Source organism: Gouania willdenowi, chromosome 8, assembly GCF_900634775.1.
Source record: "Gouania willdenowi chromosome 8, fGouWil2.1, whole genome shotgun sequence".
NCBI lineage: Eukaryota > Metazoa > Chordata > Actinopteri > Blenniiformes > Gobiesocidae > Gouania > Gouania willdenowi.
This window is the reverse complement of record NC_041051.1, coordinates 8,460,715-8,484,165: the sequence shown is the minus strand read 5'-3', so window position 1 is coordinate 8,484,165 and position 23,451 is coordinate 8,460,715. Positions and strand designations below refer to the sequence as shown.

Genomic DNA, 23,451 nt, shown 5'->3' with positions numbered 1-23,451 from the left:
GCGCCTTTGTAAACCTTCAAATGAGAGTAAACTTTCTGGAAAAAAATAGGGTTGAAAAGCTACCTGTCTGATTTACAGGCTGCTGCCAGATAATATCCTCACCCACACCATAGTTTACCTGAAATTCATTTTCACTGACTTCATAAGACATTTTGTGCAATACTTCTAAATCCCTGCGGTAAAACATTTGAACAATGTTGTTTAGTTCTGTCTGTTTAATAATCACTAACTCATTTTCTGTCATCCTAATCAACACAGGGTGATGCTAATCGCTCATACTCTGATGACGACAGCAATTATGAAGAAACTGAGAAACCGAAGGACTCCCAGCACTCCTCAGGTACAACTGAAAGCAAACCTTTGTTTGTGTTTTTCTTTTTTTAAATACATGTTTTAGATTAAGTCTGAATTACAACATGTAACAACTTTAAAGGAATGTAGAACCCCAAATACAAATACAGCTCAACTCATGGACTACTACATGTAATAGTAAAGTAATGATGTAAAGTAGTCATTACTCAAGGGAGTGTGACATTAGCATACCTCAAGTTTAAAGGAAGCCAATGGTTCCAATCGTAGCGTAGCTGTCTATGGGAGCAGATATACTAAGAGTTAGCCTGACGTGAGGAGAACATGATACGCTTACACTGATTGGCTGAAATCAACAAAATTGCAAAGCCAATTGATTAAAGAATATTATGTGTAGTTAAAAGCTCAACTTTGGTAAAAATGACTCCAAAGCCGTTTCTGACAAAAATTATGAACAAAACGTTTTCATTTTGTTTTAGACCTGTTGTCTAAAGTGCATTCATGTGATCGGTTCTGTATCTTTTTAAACTAGACAGATTATGCTTGATTAGTTGTTAAAGAAAACAGTCCATCTTCCCCATGAAAGGATGAACATTGAATGGTACTTTAAGATTACAATTAAATAATTAAGTTACATTAAGGGCGATTGGATAATTTTTTCATATTGTCTTTGTTATTTGTATCGTATCCATTTTTTTTCTTCTGTCACAGAATTTAGGTTCATTACCAACCCCTTCAGCGTTTGACCGATTTTGACAATTAAGAGTCAAAAATTCAGCACAGGGGTGCTTGCATGTTGGTGATTTGTAACTTTTATCAATTTCCATATAAATTTTGATTGAAAATTTCAACGTTTTAAGATTTAACAGCTTCAACTTTGAACTTCAGCTGCTCAGCCATTCTTTAAAGGATTTTAACCATTAAACTAGTGCTAGCTAATGATATTGCCAGGTTAATGTTAGGCTAATGCTAACTCTAGGCTAATCCTAATTCTAGGTTGATGCTAATGTTAGGTTAATGCTAGTGCTAGGCTAATGCTAGGTTAATGCCAATGCTAAGTTAATGCCAATGCTAAGTTAATAGTAGGTTAATGCTAATGCTATCAAATGTTAATGCTAATGTTAGCTAATGATATCTAATGATAGTGTAAAAATGCTAGTTTATAGTAAGGTTAATGCTAGTTAATGCTAATGTAAATGCTAGGCTAATGCTAATGCTATCAAATATTAATGCTAATGTTAGCTAATGCTATCTAATGATTGGGTAAAAATGCTAGTTTATAGTAAGGTTAATGCTAAATAATGCTAATGTAAAAACTATGCTAATGCTAATGTTAGCTCAATGTTAGTTCTTCAAGAAATACAAATATTCTGTTTTATTTAGTTATACATTTTTTGTTTTCAATTTGTTTATATTGCAAGTTACTTAAAACATTATTCATATGTAATATTTGTCACATTTACAAACGTGAAAACCATTTAAAATAATAAGTAGCAGGTGTACATAATACATTTTTATCATTCAGTTGTTCTATTTAAGCAACAACACTGCTGGAGGCGAGGTTAGAGCTTTAAAAAAAAAAAAAAAAAAAAAAATAAAACAAAAAAATAAATAAATAAAAAAAAAAAAAAAAAAATATATATATATATATATATATATATATATATATATATGATCCCCAATCAACTTCACCAAGCATCCTTTTCTCAGATGCCCATGTTGAAAAAACCTTAAATAATGCATGATCCTCGGTCTCCACCACTCTCCCGAGGTGCTGTAATTGCCTCACCAAGAACCAAGCGAAGCATCTTGTGGTTTTTGATTAGGATAGAGCACTAAATGGTGAACGATCATGATGAAGTTTGGTCACAGTTTTCCACAGAACTAAATGTAGCTTTGTGATCCCTGTGTCTGTTGAGGTTTTTTTCCATCAAAGTGACCAGACAAACCACAAGTGGATTGCTTTATTTCACCATTATGAGCTCCTCCTAGGTTTACGTAAAGCTATTTACTGTCAATTAAAGCCTCTCCTCTGTCTGCTGGTCACTATAACAACATTTGAGGACATTTATGCTCTAAATTGATGGATTGTCTTGTACTTTCAATGCAGCGATGGAAGAAAGGCCAATGAAAGTGATATCTTGCACACATTTATCATCTTCTTCTCTCCATGTTTCTTCTTTATCTTTTCTGTAGACCCAAAGCTATGTACACTGACCCCTAACGGACACCTGGACATGTCCCAATTGTCTCCTGGTTTGTTTCCTGGGGAGAGACTGACCTTTCCTCTCGGCTCAAGAAAAAACAGTGTAATTTCTCTTGGTAGGGCCAATCTGGAGCAAAAGGCTGCAGTAAGTCCAAAGAGATGTACTTAAACTTTTAGCTAAATGACTCTCTAATGCAGCATAAGGCCAGATTTAATCATCTCTTAAAGCAAGGAAAGTTTGTCAAAATTTCAACAGAGCATGTTTAACTCGACAGTAAAGGCTTATCTCTTTTAATTTATTGTTGTCACTACATGATGCTGCAGTTACGCACCAATATTTACCACAGTGAATATTGATTTTATATCAAACATTATTTCAAACATTTTGGCTAACAGTAGTTACTCAAAAGTTTTTTACATAAAGGCTGATATTTTAACGTTCTTTACCCTAACCCTTAACCCTACCTAATCCCACTAGATCTTTCCACCTAACCCAATAAATGCCAACATAGCTCCAAAGGTGTCATCATTTAGCATAAAACACTTAATGAGAGACTTCATGACACCTTATTGATGCTAATGCCAGATAATGACAGCCTTATGTATAAAACTTCAAGTAAAGTGTTCCAGATTTTGTTCAGAATTTTTAACCATCCAAATATCCAGTATTTCATCACTTTTAGTCAGTGTTGTAACTGAGTAACTATTTTGATTACTTACATCAAAAACTAATGCGTTACTAGAAAAAGTAACTTTTAAGTTACTTAGAATTAAAGAATGTATTATTTTTTTGATCATTTGTATCCGTACAGCTTCATATCAGTGCTTTATCAGAAAATAACCAACTGTGTGGTGGAGGAATAGTGGTTAAGGAAGCTGGCTTGTAATCAGAGGGTCAGTGGTTTGAATCCCTCCTACCCCTACTGCTCCTACTCCTACTGCTTGGATAAAAAGCCTCTGATAAATGAAATGTTATTGTACCCAACCCTACAGTTTCTAATCATTCTCATTAACAGTACTAAACTCTGCTCAACATAAGTATTTTTTTCAATGCCAGTTTATTTACCTGAGACCAGCAGAAGCTGAAAATGTTACAAGGAATTCAGAAGTAAATACAAAACAACCTGAATATTATTCAGAGTCAAAGATCAATAAATAAAGTGGCTTCAGCATCATAAAAACAGTTGTGTTTAGCCCTTAGAATGTTACCTTACAGCTTAAGTACAAAAACTAGCAACAATGTACAACATAAACACACAAAATCTTCAGCAATCTGAATTAACATTTACCAACTCTGATTTACAAAAACTGCTATAAAACAACCATAAATTATGTGCATGTAAAGCACAAAACAGCTGAAGAGTTGCACCTTAACATATGTAAAGTAAGTTGTGCGTATTCCAAGTGCAGATTTTGCTGTTGTATATGCTTATAAAAATAATTATGGAAAAAAAATCACAGCATTTTTCTGAGCTACACAATATAATGCATAGGACATGATATCAGGGTAATGAGCTGCTGAAAGCAGTGACTCCACAGTAGCGACAGGCTGCATATTTTTAACATCATACCATGCAATAGCTTTGCTGATCTGTACCTGGCTAACAGTCCGGTTACAATCGAGCCGCTGTTGTTAATGTTCGTTGTTGTTGTTTCGGTGCAGAGGCTTCCCTCACGTCCACCAACGCAGCGTTAGCTTAGAGTTTCACTGATGCATGTATCTTTTGGAGACAGATTGGTAAAATGATGGCCGTATTTCCACTTTGAGAGGCTCATCCTGCTCTCGCATTGACTGGTGATGATTAGCGCATGTTATAGTAAACAGAAACAGGCCGACAATGCTTTTTCTTCTTCTGTTTTACCGTGATTTGCACGCCATCCCGCAAAAATATGTAGCGCCACTGTAAACAGGAAGTACACTGCAGCTAGTAAAGTAACGGACAAACGCACTATATTGTAACGGTAACTGAGTTTATTCCTTAAAAAAATGTTGTGTTAGAGTACTAGTTACTGTTAAAAGTAATGGCCAACACTGCTTTTAGTAAACGATGACTCACCTAGTTCATTGTGAAATCTCCTGTGGTGAACCATCTAACAATTTAAAACACATTACAGCCTTATCATGCTACATACTGCCACCTATAGACGTAAAGTAGTATTTCATTCAATACCCTGGGATAAGTTACGGCATTTTCATGAGGCATTGAAGCAATGATTCTTGCATAGTGCAGTGGTTCCCAACCTTTTTTGGGTTGTGACTCCATTTTTATATCAAAAATTTCTGGTATCCCCAGACACAATTATTCTCAATATTTTTATGCTGGATTTTATTTGTACTAGATTATTTGAGAACTTTTGGAATATTTTTGTTTGAGATTGTGTGTGGTACAGAATAATTTAATAATGACAATAACTAACAATATATATATATATATATATATATATATATATATTTTAAAACAAAACCTTTATGATGTAGAGGTGATGGTTTTCCTGCTTGGCATCTCTGCCCACCAAGCCTCCTGCAGGGGCACTTTTTTTTTACCAATTACTAGACATTTTAGTCCATCCCACATGGCTCACGACTCTAAGGTTGGAAAATACTGGCATAGTGGGTGCAAAACAAAAAATAACATTCGCTTTTACGAGATAATGTCAATAAAAGATACTATTCATGTGTTTGAGCCACTCTTTGGTAAATTAATACCATTTATGCTGAAAAAAAAAATTTGATGTAAAGTTACACAACTAGTAAAGAACAGTTTAATGGTATTCAGCTACACATTATTAATAGACTGTTGGGAAGTATTTTTTACTGAGTGAAACAAGACCAAATATCGGATAATTAATATTGTAATATTAAGTCATTGAAATCATGAAAATAAACAAAGCTTTTGTTGTTTTACTCTGATTCAGTACCACAGTTACCACAACTGGGGGCGTCCAAGTCCTCCACAGCCTCACACTTTGTGGGCCCGTCGCTCCAGCTGGAACAGCCTGGGTGGGGGCCCGCCCTGCTCCGCCTCATCTCCCACCGCCAGTCCAACCTTCAGCACCACTGTGAGACCCTTCTACGGCCACGGCCTGGGCAGTCTGGGGGGCATGGTCGGAGGAAGCCTCCGTATCCGAGGTCCCCGGGCCTCCTCGTCCCCACGCCATCACCTCCACCTCCACCAGCTCCAGGCCGATGAAGAGGAGGCTCTTCTCTCACCACCTCCCGTTAATACTCACTCGCTACACCTTCCCGCCCCCATGCTGCCAGGGTACTTTGCAGCCAGGAGGGATCGGAGAGCTTTATCGTTAGAGCTTCCACCTTTTCTTCAAGTCCCCGCACCTCCTCTGCCACCAAACCACCTGCTGCCTCCTCCTGTGACTCTCTACAATCATTACCGCAAAAAAAGCTTTTCTGGAGGGATGGTAATCAGTGGAGGCGGTGACTTTGTGGGGATTCACCAGGACTGCAATGGGAAGACTCCATTATCACAGCTTCTCCAACTTCCCCCTCTACAGCAGGGTGAGAAGAGAGAAGGCACAACCGCCCAAAGGCATCTGATCACTGAAGTCTACCCTCAGGTTAACGCACGCACCAAGGACCAGGAAGACCTGGATGATGACATTGAATACGTAGGTTGTTTTTATCATGAATAAACAACCAGGTGTGGGAGGAACTATAGTTAGTTTATGCAGGGGTTTATGAATAAAGTAAGCATAGGTTTTCTTTGTTATATTAGAATAGAATAGAGTAGAATAGAACAAACCTTTATTGATCCTCATAATTCACACGTTGCAGCAACACCATAAAATAGCAAAAATAAGCAGTAAGAACAAAAATAAATATCAACATAGGATATTAGTGCAAATATACAGCTGAGGGACGGACATAAATTAGAAAAAAAAAGTTAAAAATAAAATAACATTTAAAACAAAAAACAAAAACAACAACAACAGCATTAAAAAAAGAACAATGTGCAAATGAAAAATGAAGGAATATGATTGGGGGGTATCAGAGTGGTTACAACAACAACTACAATATAGTTCTGTGGTTTACACATTATGTAGTTAACAATTATTAAAACATGTTTCATATCAAGTTTACTGTCAGTTCTCTTAAGAATCAATAGCATTTAAAAAAAATAAATTGAGAGGTACACTGACAGAAAAAAGGCTCATACACCCACACCAAAAACATTAAAATGAAGCCTAACAAGGTAACAAAGAGATGAGAAACAAATTGGACAATAGATAACGTTTTCAGTGTACTTTACAGCTGATTTAGGACATGGGTCAAAACTGACCCGTTATCATAAGAGATGCTAACAGAAAGCTTACACAAGAGGAAGGTTATGTTTTATGTGCTTATTTATTAAATAAAGGCTCAGTAATTGTGATTAATTGTAATTGAGAATCTAACTGTAATTTACTTTTAGGGGGGAAAAATAATCATTTTAATTGTATATGTAATTGAAAAAAATGCTGGTCAACGTAATCATAATTGAGTTGTAATTGAACCCCAACCCTGGTTCATATCTTACCTCATGTACACAGTGAATATGTTGGTGGGGTCTACATATTCACATCTGCCTGTATTTTAACCAATATCCCAATAACAACATCAATACACAAATCAGTCTGAACAGAGTGTCCCTGACGGCTGAATCAACTCTGATAATGTCTATTATTGCACATTTTGGTGCACAAGTTTAATCCATAAAGTTGTTAATGCTTATTTCTATTATGTGTTAACAGACTTTACTCAGCTGTTATATCAAGAACTATTCAAGGCAGTTTTCCACTTCATGGACACAAGTGCAGTGAAGGGCTCTGAATGCAACACAAACACTGAAGCAACTGAGCCTCTTTCCATGTCTGTGTCTGTATTACACAGCAATAATAAAAGAATTACATCCGAGGAGGCTCGAGTCAGCATATACTGCTGAAAAGCAGAGGTGTAAATAGTACTGCGTTACTTGATTGAAATTGGATCTTCATTTATTTTCCACAAAGGCATTTGTATAAAATAAAACGTTTGTCAAAATGTGCAATTATTTTTAAAATAAAATAACACCAATGAATTCTACATTTATTAACTCTAAAACAGTGCCATGCCAAATGTGCCATGTTGGTAACAACATAATAGGTAGAAACCACAACCTGAACCTAAGAAGGTGGCTGGGCTTTGATCAGAAATGGCACGACATGAAAACATATGGACTATGTTTAATGTTATATATTCCATTGAACAGAAATGTAAAAAAAAAAAAGAAATCCTCAAAAAAATTATAACTCACTCAGGAACAGTTGGGTGTAGAAATGTTAATGAATTACTTTTTACTGATCTATTTTAAAACGTACACAAGTATATGGAAAATGACTGATTTAGAAATATACTCACAAAAGTGCAGGTACCCATAAAAGCAACTCAATTACAGTAACATGAGTACTTGTCATCAATTACTTTCACCTCTGCTGTAAAGGCTGCAGAACGTTCTCTAGCTCCTGAGATGACACTATCAGTTTCCCCAAGTGTCCTCCATCACATTTGATCATGTGTTTGGTCCTGGACGTAACATGAAGAGGTCACAGCTAAAACTCATTAACTGGTTGCCTCACATTAGTCAATTGATGCCTTCTATTGCAAAAATTGTGAAACCATCATGCACAATTTTATTTCAGTGGGATGGAATAAAATGTCCTTTGTCCATCTTTTCAATTTGGATTTAATACATTAAAAGGTAAAAAAAACCAAAAAAAAAAACACACACAATAATGATCAGTAAAACGCATGTGAGCATGTTTTTTCTCATAAGTTGGTCTCCTGTGTGTAATTTATATAGCGTGTAATATCTGCTCTGTGTACCACCTGGGTCTAATGGGATTCCTGTTGTTTTGATTGTAAACAAGTATGTGTAGGAGAAACAAGGTTCAATAGAAAGGACTATTGAGACGGGGGGAGTGTAGATGAGTGAGATCTGTGCTGATCTGTGTATCATTAATAAAGTGTTTGTGTTGCAGAGCTTGTGCTTTCGGATCCAGAAGATGTTGGAGGCCTACAGGCCGGAATGGTGTGAGACAAGAGAAGATTGGTCAATCTTCCTTTTCTCACCACAGAACAAGTGAGTGTCCATCATCCTACGGCTTAACTGTTGCTATAGGCTCATTGTTCCACTAATAATAATAATGGCTTGGATATATATATATATATTTTTTTTTTTCAAGGAGACTCAAAGCGCGTTACAGATACCATACCACACCAGTGTTGGCACTGAGCCACAATCACCCCTAACTAATTTGTAGTTGCAATTACCTAAGTACACACATAAAGACACACAAACTGACTAAGGCTGTGTTTGAAATGTCACACTTCGTATTACGCACTACAAACTCAATGAGTGTATACTATAAGTATGGTTAGTATGATTAGGATGATGACCGTTCCCACTGAAGTATACTTCCAAGTTTCCCAAGATGCATTTCAAACCTGCATCTTTGAAAGCTTCAAAGATGCAGGTTGCTTCTTGTGTGCTTCAGATATTTAGCCTGAAACACACTGAGGCTAAATCTTTGTTGATTCTCAACCTTTGAAAGTTCTGGAAACATTTTAATTCAGAATGTGACCAAGTAGAATATCAACATGTGGTTATTTGTTCCATGAAACTCACTGAAACAGATTTCATACCCTCCATTGTGCTACTGATTAAACTTCCGGTTAACTTCAAAACAAGAGCCCTATTTACAAAAGTGTGAAAAAAAATATGGAAGACAAGAAGAGATGCTTTATTTTGAAAAGGGATGTTTGATTTTTAGCTTAAAGCCGGTCCCAGAACCATTTTAAGTTCTGCTTGCAATGCATTATGGGGCAAATGAGTATGACTAGTGTGCCCACCGTGCATACTTAAAAAATGTCCCCATATAAGTACACATCCAGGTATTTCTCGTGTACTCAATCTTTTCATACTATCTAATGTGAACGCACTACATAATAATTTTGATGTCAGATTTAATATTAGTACATTAGTATGACCTTTACGACACAGCCTAAGAGTGTATTCGTGTTTTCATTTGAGTGTGGCTGCTTTGCATTAGATTCAGAATAATGCTCAAATGTAAACCCTGTTTTATTAGTGTCCTCACTAACAGGAAACACACTCGAGGGAGGCATTTTAACTTATTGTAACATCAAATATTGTTGGAAACTGTTTAAACTGTAACGTTGTGTCCCTTTGGAGCAGAGAATGCTCTGATTTCTTCGTTTTTTTAGTAAGATTTCAATGTATTTCCTCCTCCATCCAGAACAGTTTTGCTCTCTATTTGTAATTATTTTATTCTGTCCACTCCAACAAACACTGGAGTGAAGCAGAATAATAGGGTTTTTTTTGGCAGGAGATTGTTTAAAATGCAGTATTAGTGCTTGTTGGTTTCATCACACTTTGTGTCCAGCTGTAGAGCACTATACTCAGGAGTGTTTATGTCAGGAATTTATTATTTTTGGATTGAATTAAACTGGCTGAAAGAGACTATTTACCCATCAAGACATGTTGGAACGCCCCGCCTCTATCAGAAAACTGTTCTGGTTGGAAGCACAAGGTTAAATTATTTGTAGAAGGACAACATTTGTGCTGATTGTCCTTCCATGAACACTGCAGTAATGTCCTTGCTTTCTCCCTCTAGGTTCAGACAGATATGTCAGTCCATCATCGCTCATAAGCTGTTCGATTACGTAGTGTTGGCTTTCATTTTCTCCAACTGCATCACAGTGGCTCTGGAAAGGCCCAAGATATTGCAGGGCAGTTTGGTGAGTGTGTTCACATGTGATCTGTTAAAAGCTACAAACCCTGTACAAATTCAACGCTCTCTCTTCTCCAATACATCTTTCTAGGAAAGAGTCTTCCTCACCATCTCCAACTACATCTTCACGGCCATTTTTGTCAGTGAAATGACACTTAAGGTAACGTTACAGGCCGTTTGTCTGTTGTTCCTGTTTCAAGGACCATCAGCCACCAAACAGATAGATGCTTTTTCTGTTTTTCTCTTTCCTAAGTGGCTTCATCCTGTCCCTTCTTTCTTAGCTATTCCCATGTTCCATCGGAGACTGAAGCAATTAGGCTGAGTCATTAATTAGCAGCTACGTAGTCTACTTGTGTAGATACAGTCCATCACAGTCTCTCTCATCCTGCCTTCTTCTATTTATAAGTGCTAGTTTTAAAAGGCTGCTTTCCTCTTCTTTTGGGTCCATCCTTTCCCATCAGACCCTTTACAAGCTTCTTTGTTGCCCCCTTTTTTTTTGGTCCGCACATCACTTCTATCCCTCAATTTCTCTGTTTTCTCTGCGAATGGCTCCAACTCAAGTGCCTCATCAATTATGCACTCCGAAATTAATTATTAACCAATCACAGCTTGTCACAGAGCGGCAGACGTGTCAGCCCCCTGTCCGAGCCCTCAGCTTGTCTGAACCCTGTCTGAGCTCCAATGTGTAGTGTTGTGTAGTGCTGTGTTGTGTTGGTGGGTATTTGCTTGTCATGCAATAATCTCTCCATAGGACCCCAGTGACTCGTTCAGTTTTGTGGCGAGATGCAGCCAAACAAATGAGATCCACTGCAGGCTTTAGGAATTAGTGGGAATGCACTGGGGCTCTTTGTGGCTGTTGTTCACGAGAATTTTCTGTGCTTCTTGTACATGTTTCTCACACATTCACCAAGATTGTAAGATTTAATTCTTCAAATTTGCACCGATTAAATATTCTTTTTACTGGCTTGGGTCAATTAACATTCTGCTGTTTGCTTTACTCTGATCTTTCGAGCACCCTAATGTTTACACATGAGCTCACACAGTCTCCTAAAGCTTGATCAGACACTCGGTAAACACTCTCAAATGTCAGCATTTTTGCGTAAGTAGGCATGCCTCAGGATGTGCTTCCCTATAAGAGTTACAATACAAATGAGAAACCTGACTTCTGTTTATTTACGACTCTGCCCTGAACGTTCTTATCAAGTGCTAAATTATCAGTTTTATTATCAATATTCACCTGTTGTAAAAAAGACTTCAGGCTCTTTTGTTTTCACAAGTTTATTTGTTGTACAAGACAGAAGTCAGCAAGCATCAACAAAATAATACATAATTCATACTAAATAATAATGACGACTTTTAGAATGCAGTATTCAGGTTGGCTATGAAGATGCTGCTCTGTGTGCTTTATTACCTAACATTGGTGATGATAGTATAGGGTGACCATATTTTGATTTCCAAAAAAAGGAGATGATCTCAGCATACACAAAGTACTCGACATTTTCTTGAATCTACCTTGTATCAGCAAAATACCATATAATAAATATTTAGGTTGCTATTGTCAATTACGTTTAAAAATTAATTTATCTCTTTCTATCAAAGACTTAAAACAATCAAGAGTCAGTGGTGACTCAAGTCAATTAATATTATGCATTTTGACAATCTGTCCTTCAAAGATGTTACACATACCTTCTTAAAATCTCTTAATCATTGAAACAATATGAGAAACCATGCTTCATAGAAAGTAATACTGTAACAAATACTCAAGGCTTAAAGAACAATAAATAATCATTAAACACTTCAATAAATAATCTTTTCAATTAATTTCACCACTATTTGGTTTATTTTAGTCTCTCTCTTCTTGGACTTTGGTCCTCTTTCTCTTTTCCTTGTGTGCAACGATTTTGTCAAAACAAAGCGGCATCTTTTATGATTCCAAAAAAATACTGTAATATTGACTGTATAGAGCAACTCCTTAGCTTTCAGAAACTGGTGGGATTTCTCTGATAGAGCAAATGTTAGCTAAGTTAAGGTGTTTTAAATGAGCGTGTTGCTGAGATGCGTTCAGGATCCCCGGGAAAACGCAGACAATTTCATTAATTTGTGATATATCCCCGGACAGCCCGGACAAGACCTGAAAAAAGGACATCTTGGTAAAACTGGACGCATGTTCATCCTGTGATAGTAACCTTAAACACAAATGACAGCTTGCTAATTCATAATAATAATGAGGGTGTCTGTAGTCTTTTGAGATATTACTAGCTTTTCATAACTTCCCATATCACACTGTTTTTCATGCCCTTTCACATAGGTCTCAGAAGCCCAACAAATGAGTATTTAAAGTGTTTTACCCCAAACGCATCCCTCTTCCTGAATATTAGCTGTCTCAAAAGTAGCTCTCATGCGCTCCACTCAGAACACACTGTTTCTGAGTCTACCTACTAGTGTGCAAATGATCTGTCTGGCCACGCCCACTTAATGTCCCGCTCTGGGAGAGGAACGTTCACAAGTCCACGTTCACACATCTTATGTTGGATGCTCCTGATATTGTTTGCTCATCAGCAGCAGTAACTGAGCTGTGTTAGCTGCAGTGCTAACAGTACACTTACACTTTAATAGCCAGCGGGTTATCATGCTAGTTATGCTATGCAGCAAAATAAACACCAAATAATATGAACGCATATCTTCCACATTTGTGCTCGACTCATGAAGTGTTGGTAATCAATCAGCAAAAATAAATTCCAGCCACTGGCTTCTAAGAGGCTCAAATGAGGGGAAGGTCAGTAGGAGGAGTTATTCCTGTTATGATGTCATACATATTTCACAAAATGTGTGCTTAAACAAGGATCGCAGGAATCATACATTTTCACTTTTGGAGCCTCATAATGAGGCTATGGAGATACTTTTAGTGTTTAAAAAAAAGAACATTTGAAAAGTGAAATTTGTATAATATGGGACCTTTAAATCTTTATTCATTCTATTTTGTTTGCCTTTACACTTGTTTGTCAAATTCCAAAAAAGAAGTTACAATACAATACAATAGACTGAAAGCTGTGATGATGGAAGCTTCCTCATACCAAATAGTCAGTGTTCATGCTCCATCACCTCCCTCTCCTTTGTGCTCAGGTTGTCTCCATGGGTCTGTACATGGGAGAACAGGCTTATCTGCGGAGCAGCTGGAACATTCTGGATGGCTTCCTGGTTTTTGTGTCTTTGATTGACATTGTGGTGTCTATGACGGGAGGGGCTAAGATCCTGGGTGTTCTTCGAGTCCTCAGGCTGTTGAGAACGCTACGCCCCCTCAGGTATGCACCATGTTCATCCTTCATTGTTTTGCAATGCTTTGCAAGCACTGTTCTATTTTAAATTTTGATTTAGTTTTAGTCATACAGGCTGTACTATTTTTGAAGTATGCACAGTGAGCACACTAGTCATACTCAACCACATCATGATGCATTGTGAGTGGACCATAAAATCATCCTGGGACCGCCTTCAAGCTAAAAGTCGAACATCCCCTTTTCAAAATAAAAGCATCTCCTCTTGTTTTCCGTTAGTTCTTTTAACGCTTTTGTAAATGGGCTCTTGTTTTGAAGTTAACAGGAAGTTTAGTCAGTAGCACAATGGAGAGTCTGTCGGCATGAAATGTGTTTTTGTGCGTTTTATAGATCAAATGAGCACATGTTGATATTCTGCTTGGTCACTTTTTCACTTAAAATGTTTCCAGAAAGGTGGAGAATCAACAGAGATATGTAGCTTCAGTGGGCTGCAGGTTTTTGTTATTGTAAATGCATCTTGGTACATTTGGAAGTATACTTCAGCGGTAACGGTCATCATCCTAATCATACTTATAGTAGACAGTAGACAGTGTATACTCATGGAGTTTGTAGTATAGTAAGGAGTGCGCCATTTTGAACAGTTTTTGTGAAAATGTAGTCATCAGAACTATTGTAGTTATAGGGTAGTTTTAGTATTCTAATGACATTATGAGTTTAGTCTGACTCTGTTGCAGACTTAGTTGATTAAAATATAAACCATTAGTTTGTGATTTTTTTAAAGGTTCAATTAAAAACAAGATCAATCTGATATTGGATGTTGTCAATGTTTGTAAATACACACAGACACAAATCTTATGTGATCAATGTGTAAAATCACATGAGCCATCTCACAGCTGCCATCATAACCAGTTTACTTCCTATTGGATCACATACCAATTTGTCCCGCCTTCTATGCAACAAAAATGGTACTTATTGTGAGTCTTTAACTATTAAATTGTTGTGGCTATTTTAAATGGGAATGAGACAAAGTCAAGTTGTAGGGTTTACTGGTCAGATGTGGACACAGGGTTTATTTGGTCAAAGGGTTTTTGAGGCAGACCGTTCTGGGATTGTGTCCCAATGAATCTGTAGTTGTTCTGTGCTCTCAGGGTTTTGCATGCTGCTGATAGTGCTAAGCATAACAACGACAGAGTCTCTGGGAAGAGACCTTGGCAAATGTTATCAGTGTATGATGGTATCTGGCCTGTTTGGGTTAGTGTGACCAGGACCAGGAGAGATTCTGTAATCACATTAAAAAATTAAAATCAAGATCAGCCTGATATTGGATGTTTTCAATGTTTGTAAATACACACAGCCATATATTTTACGTGATCAATGCATAAAACCACATGCGCTGTCTCGCATCTGCACACATAACCAGCTTACTTCCTTGGATCACTTACTGGTTTGTCCCGTGTTCTACACAACAACAAAAATGATACTTATTGTCAGTCTTTAGCCATTAAATTGTCAAGAAAAATGACTAAAAAATGACTCCAACAGCAAGCCTTTTAACATTTTTACCTTTTTTTTTTTAAATAAATATATGCATTTGTTTTTATGTTTGAGTAAGTAGTGTGTATTTCCAAACGTATTTGCAAAGTTTTATACAGAATGTCTTTTTAGAATTTAGAAGTGATCACAGTAATTCCTATACCAGGGGCAGGGTTGGGAGGGTTACTAATCTAAGTATCACTATATTAAAGTAATGTAACTGACTACTTCAACACCAAACATGCAGAAGAAAAAGATATGTGTAACCTGCTTACTGCATTATTTTAGACAATCATAAAATCCCCTTTTACAGTCACACTACATTAAAGGAAATGTTTTAGTTTAACACAGACTGAGAGAACCCACAGTAGTTTAAATAAATAAGGTGTAGAACAATCATTTTACTCATTAATTATGAACAATTCAGTTGAAACATTGACCACAGACCATACAATAATGTTTAATGTATTGTATAAAATGAATGTTATTTGTTACAGTTTTGTAATATATGTAAAACAAAAAAGCACCACCTGAAAGTGGTATGTCAGGTTTGAACAAGTTCCATAGATATAGTAACAAATGTTACATACACAGCAAAGTAACAATTATAATTTTTATTAGAAAAAGCACCACCTGAAATATTTTAGGTATTAACATGCTCCAAAGTTTACTACAAGTAATTCCCCTACACTGGTGTCAGCCTGTTTTTCATGTGTCTTGTAATGTACAGGTGCTGACTTTAATTAAATGTGTGCCAAATACTATTTGCTGAAAACTATTTCCAAAATAACAAATGCAGTTAGTCTGCATCCTGCAGCCTTCTGGCAGAAACATTTAGATTTCACTAAAACATGATTATAACTTACAACACATCCATCCATCCGACCATCCATTCTTTTTCTGACCCGCTAATTTACAACACAGCGCAGATCAAATAATACAGACTATAAGCAAAAATACCTCGTTTCCTACCTTTTCAAGTTACCGCTAGCCTTCCTTATTATCTTGCCCTCCAATTAAAGTGAAACTGTGAAAATGTAGTAATTTTAGAGGTGCTTTTCTAACTGGTAGCCCTTCAGACTATTCAATACCTATGAAGTAGCTCAGAAAGGTTTGTGAACCCTGACCTATAGTGTACACTTTTGAAAGCTGTGGGGCTGTTCTTCACACTCTGTGGTAACTTGTAAATAAATTCCCTTTTCTCTTCTATTCTTCCCCAGAGTTATCAGCAGAGCTCCAGGTCTGAAGCTTGTGGTGGAAACCCTCATCACTTCTCTCAAACCCATCGGCAACATTGTTCTCATCTGCTGTGCGTTCTTCATCATCTTTGGCATCCTTGGGGTTCAGGTATGATCTTTACAAGATTTCAGTTTCCTATAATTTTCAAAATACCCTATTTTTAAGTTGTAAATTATTCTTTAGTGCTTTGGAATCGTGTACATTTTCACCAGAAGCAAAATTATTGTCCTCCTGCCTCTTTCATCTCCTTTTTAGCTGGTGCAATTTGTAGCTAGCTCATTATTTAACTCATCATCGCACTTTCATCTGCGTCGCATTGGTCCCAAAAAGATTTTAATTCCCTGATGAAAAACAGCCAGAAACAAAGACTGTGTCCTCATCTCTCACCGACAGCTTTTTAAAGGGAAATTCTTTTACTGCTTTGGCCCCGATGTCAAAAACGTCACCAACAAGTCTGACTGTCTGCAAGCCAACTACAAGTGGGTTCACCACAAGTACAACTTTGACAACTTGGGACAGGTGAGAAACTCACTTTGGCCCTCATTTATCAATCGTTCATTGATTATACTTTATTAATCCCAGAGGGGAAAATCAGTTTCACTTACATCCAGACCAAGAAACATGAAAAGACAATCACATATAACATGGCGGGACAGGAACGGGAGAACTGTGGAGCAGCCAGCTGCAGGGTGGTGCTCAGTTTCTTAGATGAGACATGTGGAACAATGGGTAAAAAAAATTCCTCAGCAAACATTGTGACAAAAACCAACAAACACAACATTCAATTCGATACAACAGGTAAGCCACAGGGTAGCGCATAGCTGCCCTTACGGCGCTTCACCTCCTGCTGTCATCTGCAGAGAAGGAGGACGGGTTGGGGCCGGAGGAGACGGTGCTGATGACGTGGGATGGCGTTGGCGTAGAGATGACCTTGAGAGTTTGTTACCTGAGATGAAGATCCCAGGTGTTCATGGGAAAGTGAGGGAACTTTCAGAGCGTCAACATACTGTCCATGGAAGAGTGTGGAGAAAAAACCGACCTTGATAACAGGCTGTTCATCTCAGGGGGCTGAATGAAGATAAGTTGCTTTCAGACGGGCTAGTCAAAACATTGACTATTGTTCCTGGTCATTCATATCCAATAATGTGGCCATTTCCCTCGACTTATACTCACCACTCCTCCTTGAAAGTTCACCACAATGGATTCCATTTGAGAGTTTGGCCCCTTCCGTCGATAACTTGCGGCTTTCCCATAATGCTGCCAACGTAATCCAAATTTTGCAATAAATCAGGAAAATGCCATTTCCAATCAGCAGAAGACCTGTTACGATAATTCCAATGATGACAGTCTTCCCCATCCTCAGGACATACGGGCTCTCCCTTGCCCGACCTCCTTGTTGAGAATATTTGACCAATAGCATTGCGAGACTAGCTGATCAATTCCATGATTTAGATTTAGATTTCGGATCAGGATGCAGAGAGAGGCTCCTATTAGATTATGACAAGACAAAGAGCAGCAAGCAAGAAAAGGAGGGAGCGAAGGAAAAAGCGTCCGTCTCCTTTGAGAGCAAGGAGGAAAAAAAATAAATAAGTAAAAAATACATTTAGATCTGAGCGTACAACGTGCGTTTGACCAAATTCACGCAAGATTCAAATTCTGAAGCGAGCGTACACTACGATCAGATCTCACGTCAGGTCTGTTCTTGTGTACAATAATCTGTGTATGAATTTATAGTGCAGCACTGACACTGAAAATAAAGTATTAAACAAGCCTCAGCTGTCATTTAAGCATAAGCAGACACACATTCAGAACAGATTTAAACAGATTATTAAAACAAATTAAACTAAATAAAATGAATTTTATAAAAGCACACATTATTATTAATACCACTTTTTTGGCCTTCCTTCCACAGAATACTTAATACCTAATAGACTCTGCTACCGAGCAGAAGTGCATAGGTTCACCTAGTGTACACGCACACACGCACACAGGATGCACTGCTATACTCTGTCTTGGAGAAAAAGGTCCTATTTCCTCCGTAGAGCACATCACTGGCGGCTGTACGGAGGAAACAGGACCTCAACCATGCTTTTGAATGTAAATAGTTCCCTAAACTTTTACAAATGTGCTGCAGTATTTAATCAGTAATGTGATGAATTATGGGTGAAATTGGCTGAAGGCATAATAAACAGAGACAAGGGACAACATTTAGTCATTTTTAAGGCTTTTTTAAAAAAGCATTTTGATTGTTAATTTATTTTAATGTGATAATTATTGCATAATGCGTGCGGACTGAGGTTGATATCAACGTCATATCTATGTGTATCTCCAGAATCTCTGTATTGAAGTTGTTCTCAGCGCACACAGGGGGGCAGACGTCACCTGCTCAGCAGCTGATCCTCTTCCACAGTGTATAAATTAGCTTCTTTAATTCCAGTTTTCACACATTCAAAAAGCACATCTTTAATTTCCTCCGAAACAGGATGGCGTAGCATGTTAATGACGATCAAATTCAGCCGCCGCATTCATCAGCATCTGATCATTTGTACACTGGGATTAGTCGGATACGAATGTTTCATAAATCACACGTTGGTCCTGTCGTACGACAAAAATGTGAACTCAAATATGCAACCGTTTTTACGCAAGGTAGATAAATGAGGGCCATTGATTCTATATTTATTCATTAGTATAATAATCTGTTACATGGTGCTTTATTTAGGAGGTGATAATGTTGTTTTCCTCTTCCGACTCTCCTCCAGGCTCTGATGTCCCTGTTTGTTCTCGCCTCCAAAGATGGCTGGGTCAATATCATGTACCATGGCCTTGATGCTGTGGGTGTGGATCAACAGGTAACTATATATCTCTCCCTCTCTTTCTCATTATCTTCTTAATAACCAACCCTCACTCTTTATCCACTACAGCCAATAACCAACAACAATCCATGGATGCTGCTGTACTTCATCTCCTTCCTCCTCATTGTTAGCTTCTTTGTCCTCAACATGTTTGTCGGCGTGGTGGTGGAGAACTTCCACAAATGCCGACAACACCAAGAGGTGGAAGAGGCCAAGAGGCGTGAGGAGAAACGTCAGCGGCGCATGGAGAAAAAGAGGAGGAGTAAGAATGATGGCAAATAAAATATAGTAGGAAGGGTACTCTTTATTTTACACAAAGAAGCAAAGAATTAAGAAGGATGTTCAATTAAGACAGATGGGAAAAAATGACATTAGATGTAATAAATAATAATCACAATCTTAAGGCAAGGTAAATTTATGTATAAAGCTCATTTCATATCCAGGGTAACTCAATCTGCTTTATTACAATAAAGATTGTGCCATTTTTGTTAATAATTTCTCTTTTCTGTGTATGTTTTTGCTCTTTATTGTATAAAATCTTAAATGTTTTTGAAGATCATGTTTCTGTATGTATTGTTTTTCTTTTTTTCTTCTTTTTTTAAGATTAGTTTAAGAAATAATTTTTGACTTTGTTTCTCACCAACAGAGGCCCAAAAGCTGCCCTACTTTTCCAGTTACAGCCACGTGCGACTGATGATCCACACCCTGTGCACCAATCACTACCTGGACCTCATCATCACCTTCATCATCTGCATCAACGTCATTACCATGTCTTTAGAGCACTACAACCAACCTCATGTAAGCAGTGATGTTTTCTGGTGTTTGTGTGGGTGTATGAATGTGGTTGTAATGATCACCTTAATCCTGGAAGCGCTACAGTGGAAATGATTGTAAGCACAACTTCCTGTGATTTAGAAGAAGTAGCAAATAACAGGTGGCAAACCAATTATACTAATAGTTCAGTTTGTGGTTATGCTAGTTTTGAGTTTTTACATTTTTGGACAAACGTTGTTTGTATGAACTGACAATAGAGCTTGATATCCAGGGCTCTTGTTTTAAAAGGTTCAAAGGGAAAGTTGGTGGTCTTTGAGTCTTTTAACCCTCCTATTATCCTCAAATATTAGTTAGCGTATCTTGAAATTGTTTTCTCCTTTTTGTAACATATTTAGGGTTATTCGCCATAAAGTTTCAGACACATTCTCCGCTACGTCACTTTCACTGTGAAAGAGCTGTTCCAAAACCTCATTGAGAGTAAACCTATTCCTTGAGGACATTTTTGAGAGCAGACAGAGAGAGAGAGAGAGAGAGAGAGAGAGAGAGAGATTGCAATACACAGACAGACAAGTTTTATAGAGCTAAAACAGCTTGGGGTCAAATGGACCCCAGAGGATGTGTGTAATATGCGTTCAGCACATTGAAAAAATATCATCACAATGATTTTATGCTTAATCAAATGTACCCATCAAATTAGGAAAAGTCATGAAATATGAAGCAAAACAAAAGAAAAAGTAGAAAAGTTTTTTAATAATAAACATTGAATGGTGCCAATGGGGTCAAGGACAATATAAGTGTGAACTGTGTTGATTTAATCATGATCAATTTAAATTAAAAAAGGCAAATTCATAATATTTTATTCAAGAATTATTCAGGAAGTTGTCCAATAATTTGTGAGTAGAACATAAAAAGAGAATTAAACAAACTAGTCAGGGTTTATCTCAGTAGAAATTGTGTTTGTTGCTTTTGTTATTCAAAGACTAGATTTTCTGTGAATGCACGAACCGCAAACCACTTTGAAAATGGATCCAGACTCTCTTTGTATTGTCAGCAGCAGTTCATACAATGGAGTTGTAACTGATCTGAAATGCTACAATTGCTGTGTACTGCACACATGGTTGGTGTGTCTGTCTGCTCAATGATGGCCTTTTTCTCCTTTGAGGTTGAAGGAAGGGATTATTCCTGAGATTAGACGCTTGTTTGACCTTTAAAATGCAGCGAGTATCCGATAAATATCACAGGTCATGCTGGTGTTTGTCAGCTGTTAGTGCTGACATTTGGCAGCCACCGAGCAAATCTATTCAACAGGAGTACCTATGGGATAGCTTCATAATAATTAAACAAGTTTCTCAATGGAGTATTTAAATGCTTGACTTGTTTATGTTGTTTAGGAGTGTGTTTTTGTTTGATTTATTTTATATATTTTTTACTACATTGTGTTGAAACAAATGCAGCCTGCACTGCTTTGTCCTAAGGCTAATATGATTTCACTCTGCAAACAAGTGGAGGTATTACAGTTTACAGTTCCTTCTGGCTGAAGCGTCTACTGCATCACACACTCACGTATGCACACGTGCACTTAAACACTAACTCACCTTTTTTGTCTCCACAGTCTCTGGATCTTGCCCTGAAATACTGCAACTATTTCTTCACCTCCACATTCGTTGTGGAGTCGATACTCAAACTTATTGCTTTTGGCTTTCGACGCTTCTTCAAAGACAGGTAATGATGGGAAAATAATTCAGTTTTTGGTTTGAGTACGGTACTAAACACAAGCTTTATTACAGAATTACGACCTTATTTTTTTCATAAATTTTCATACACACAATAGGAGCAGCATGATGGTGAATGTACTAGCACTGCAAGAAAACTGCAGCCATATTTGAAATGTCATACTCTGTACTATACACTACAAACTCAATGAGAATATACTGTGTACTATATACCCTAGGTTCCCAAAGAGGGTTACGGGTACCCCCAGGGGTACGCAAATTGTCATAGGGGGTACGTGAATGAAAATTAAGAACACTGACAAAATTGGAAACTAGAATATAAATAGAGCAGCTAATGCTAATGTTAGGCTAATGCTATTGCTAGGCTAATGTTAATACTAGGTTAAAGTTAATGCTATGTCAATGCTAATGTTAGGCTAATGCTAATGGTAGGTTATTGCTAGGCTAATGCTATGTTAATGTTAATGCTAGGTTAATGCTATTGCTATCTTAATGCTAGTACTAGGTCAATGTTAATGCTAAGTTAATGCTATTGCTAGGCTAATGTTAATGCGAGATTAATGTTAGCTATGCTAATGCTAAGTTAAAGCAGGACTATGCGGGGCAGCACCTGCATCCTCACTTGCATTTTCTTCAGACAATGCAAATATTCTGATCATTATTATGTTTTATTCCTCAACAGGATAATTTCACTGTAGTTCTAATATTGTATATCACATTATGTTTATTAAGTGTGCAGGAGTAGGGGGTACATGGCTTCAGGTTAAAGGTCTGAAGGGGTACGGGACTGTTAAAAGCTTGGGAACCACTGCTTTACTATAAGTCTGATTAGGATGATGAGCGTTCCCACTGAAGTATACTTCCAAGTTTCCCAAGATGCATTTCGAACCTACGACAAAAACCTGAATCACACTGAGGATAAATATCCCTGTTGATTCTCTAACTTTGAAAGTTCTGAAAACATTTTAAGTGAGAAAGTGCTCATTTGATCCATGAAACTTTCGGAGACCTTCTATTGTGCTACTGACAAAACTCCCGGTAAACTTCAAAACAAGAGCCCTATCTAGAAAAGTGTTTAAAAAAAAAACAAATGGAAGACAAGAAGAGATGCTTTTGTTTTGAAATGGGGATGTTTGATTTTTTATAAGTATTTCTCACATAATCTTTTCATACTATCTTAGGCTGTGTTGTAAATGTCATACTTACGTATACTTTTATTAAGTCCGACATCAAAATTAGTATGTAGTGGGTTCCAATTAGATAGTATGGAAAAGATGAGTACACGAGAAATACCCAGACGTATACTATATGGGGACATTTTTTAAGTATACACAGTGGGCACACTAGTCATACTCAACCGCCCCATAATGCATTGCGAGCGGAATGTAAAATTGTCCTGGGACCGCCTTCAAGCTAAAAATCAAAAATCCCCTTTTCAAAACAAAAGCATCTCTTCTTGTCTTCCGTTCGTTTTTTTTTTAACGCTTTTCTAGATAGGGCTCTTGTTTTGAAGTTAACCGAGAGTTTTGTCAGTAGCACAATGGAGGGTCTCCGAAAATCTCTGAAATGTGTTTCCGTGAGTTTTATGGATCAAATGACCACATATTGATATACTACTTGGTCACTTTCTCACTTAAAATGTTTTCAGAACTTTCAAAGGTGTGAAAAATATGAAAATGAGTCAAAATACACAAAACTAAATATTTATACAAAAATAGACAAAATGACTCCAGAATCACACTACAATG

General features: G+C 37.3%; 1 protein-coding gene across 1 annotated transcript in view; it reads left to right on the top strand.

Moving 5' to 3' along the window:
* Positions 1 to 23,451, top strand: part of LOC114468623 (voltage-dependent T-type calcium channel subunit alpha-1I-like) — a 189,142-nt gene that overhangs the window by 117,261 nt on the left and 48,430 nt on the right. The window contains exons 12-24 of the mRNA XM_028455624.1: positions 259 to 340; positions 2,506 to 2,660; positions 5,432 to 6,139; positions 8,528 to 8,628; positions 10,184 to 10,307; positions 10,392 to 10,460; positions 13,424 to 13,602; positions 16,326 to 16,452; positions 16,738 to 16,863; positions 19,104 to 19,193; positions 19,266 to 19,458; positions 19,843 to 19,994; positions 21,583 to 21,692. Coding sequence (XP_028311425.1) covers positions 259 to 340; positions 2,506 to 2,660; positions 5,432 to 6,139; positions 8,528 to 8,628; positions 10,184 to 10,307; positions 10,392 to 10,460; positions 13,424 to 13,602; positions 16,326 to 16,452; positions 16,738 to 16,863; positions 19,104 to 19,193; positions 19,266 to 19,458; positions 19,843 to 19,994; positions 21,583 to 21,692 — 2,216 coding nt within the window. The remainder of the gene's footprint in view (positions 1 to 258; positions 341 to 2,505; positions 2,661 to 5,431; positions 6,140 to 8,527; positions 8,629 to 10,183; positions 10,308 to 10,391; positions 10,461 to 13,423; positions 13,603 to 16,325; positions 16,453 to 16,737; positions 16,864 to 19,103; positions 19,194 to 19,265; positions 19,459 to 19,842; positions 19,995 to 21,582; positions 21,693 to 23,451) is intronic.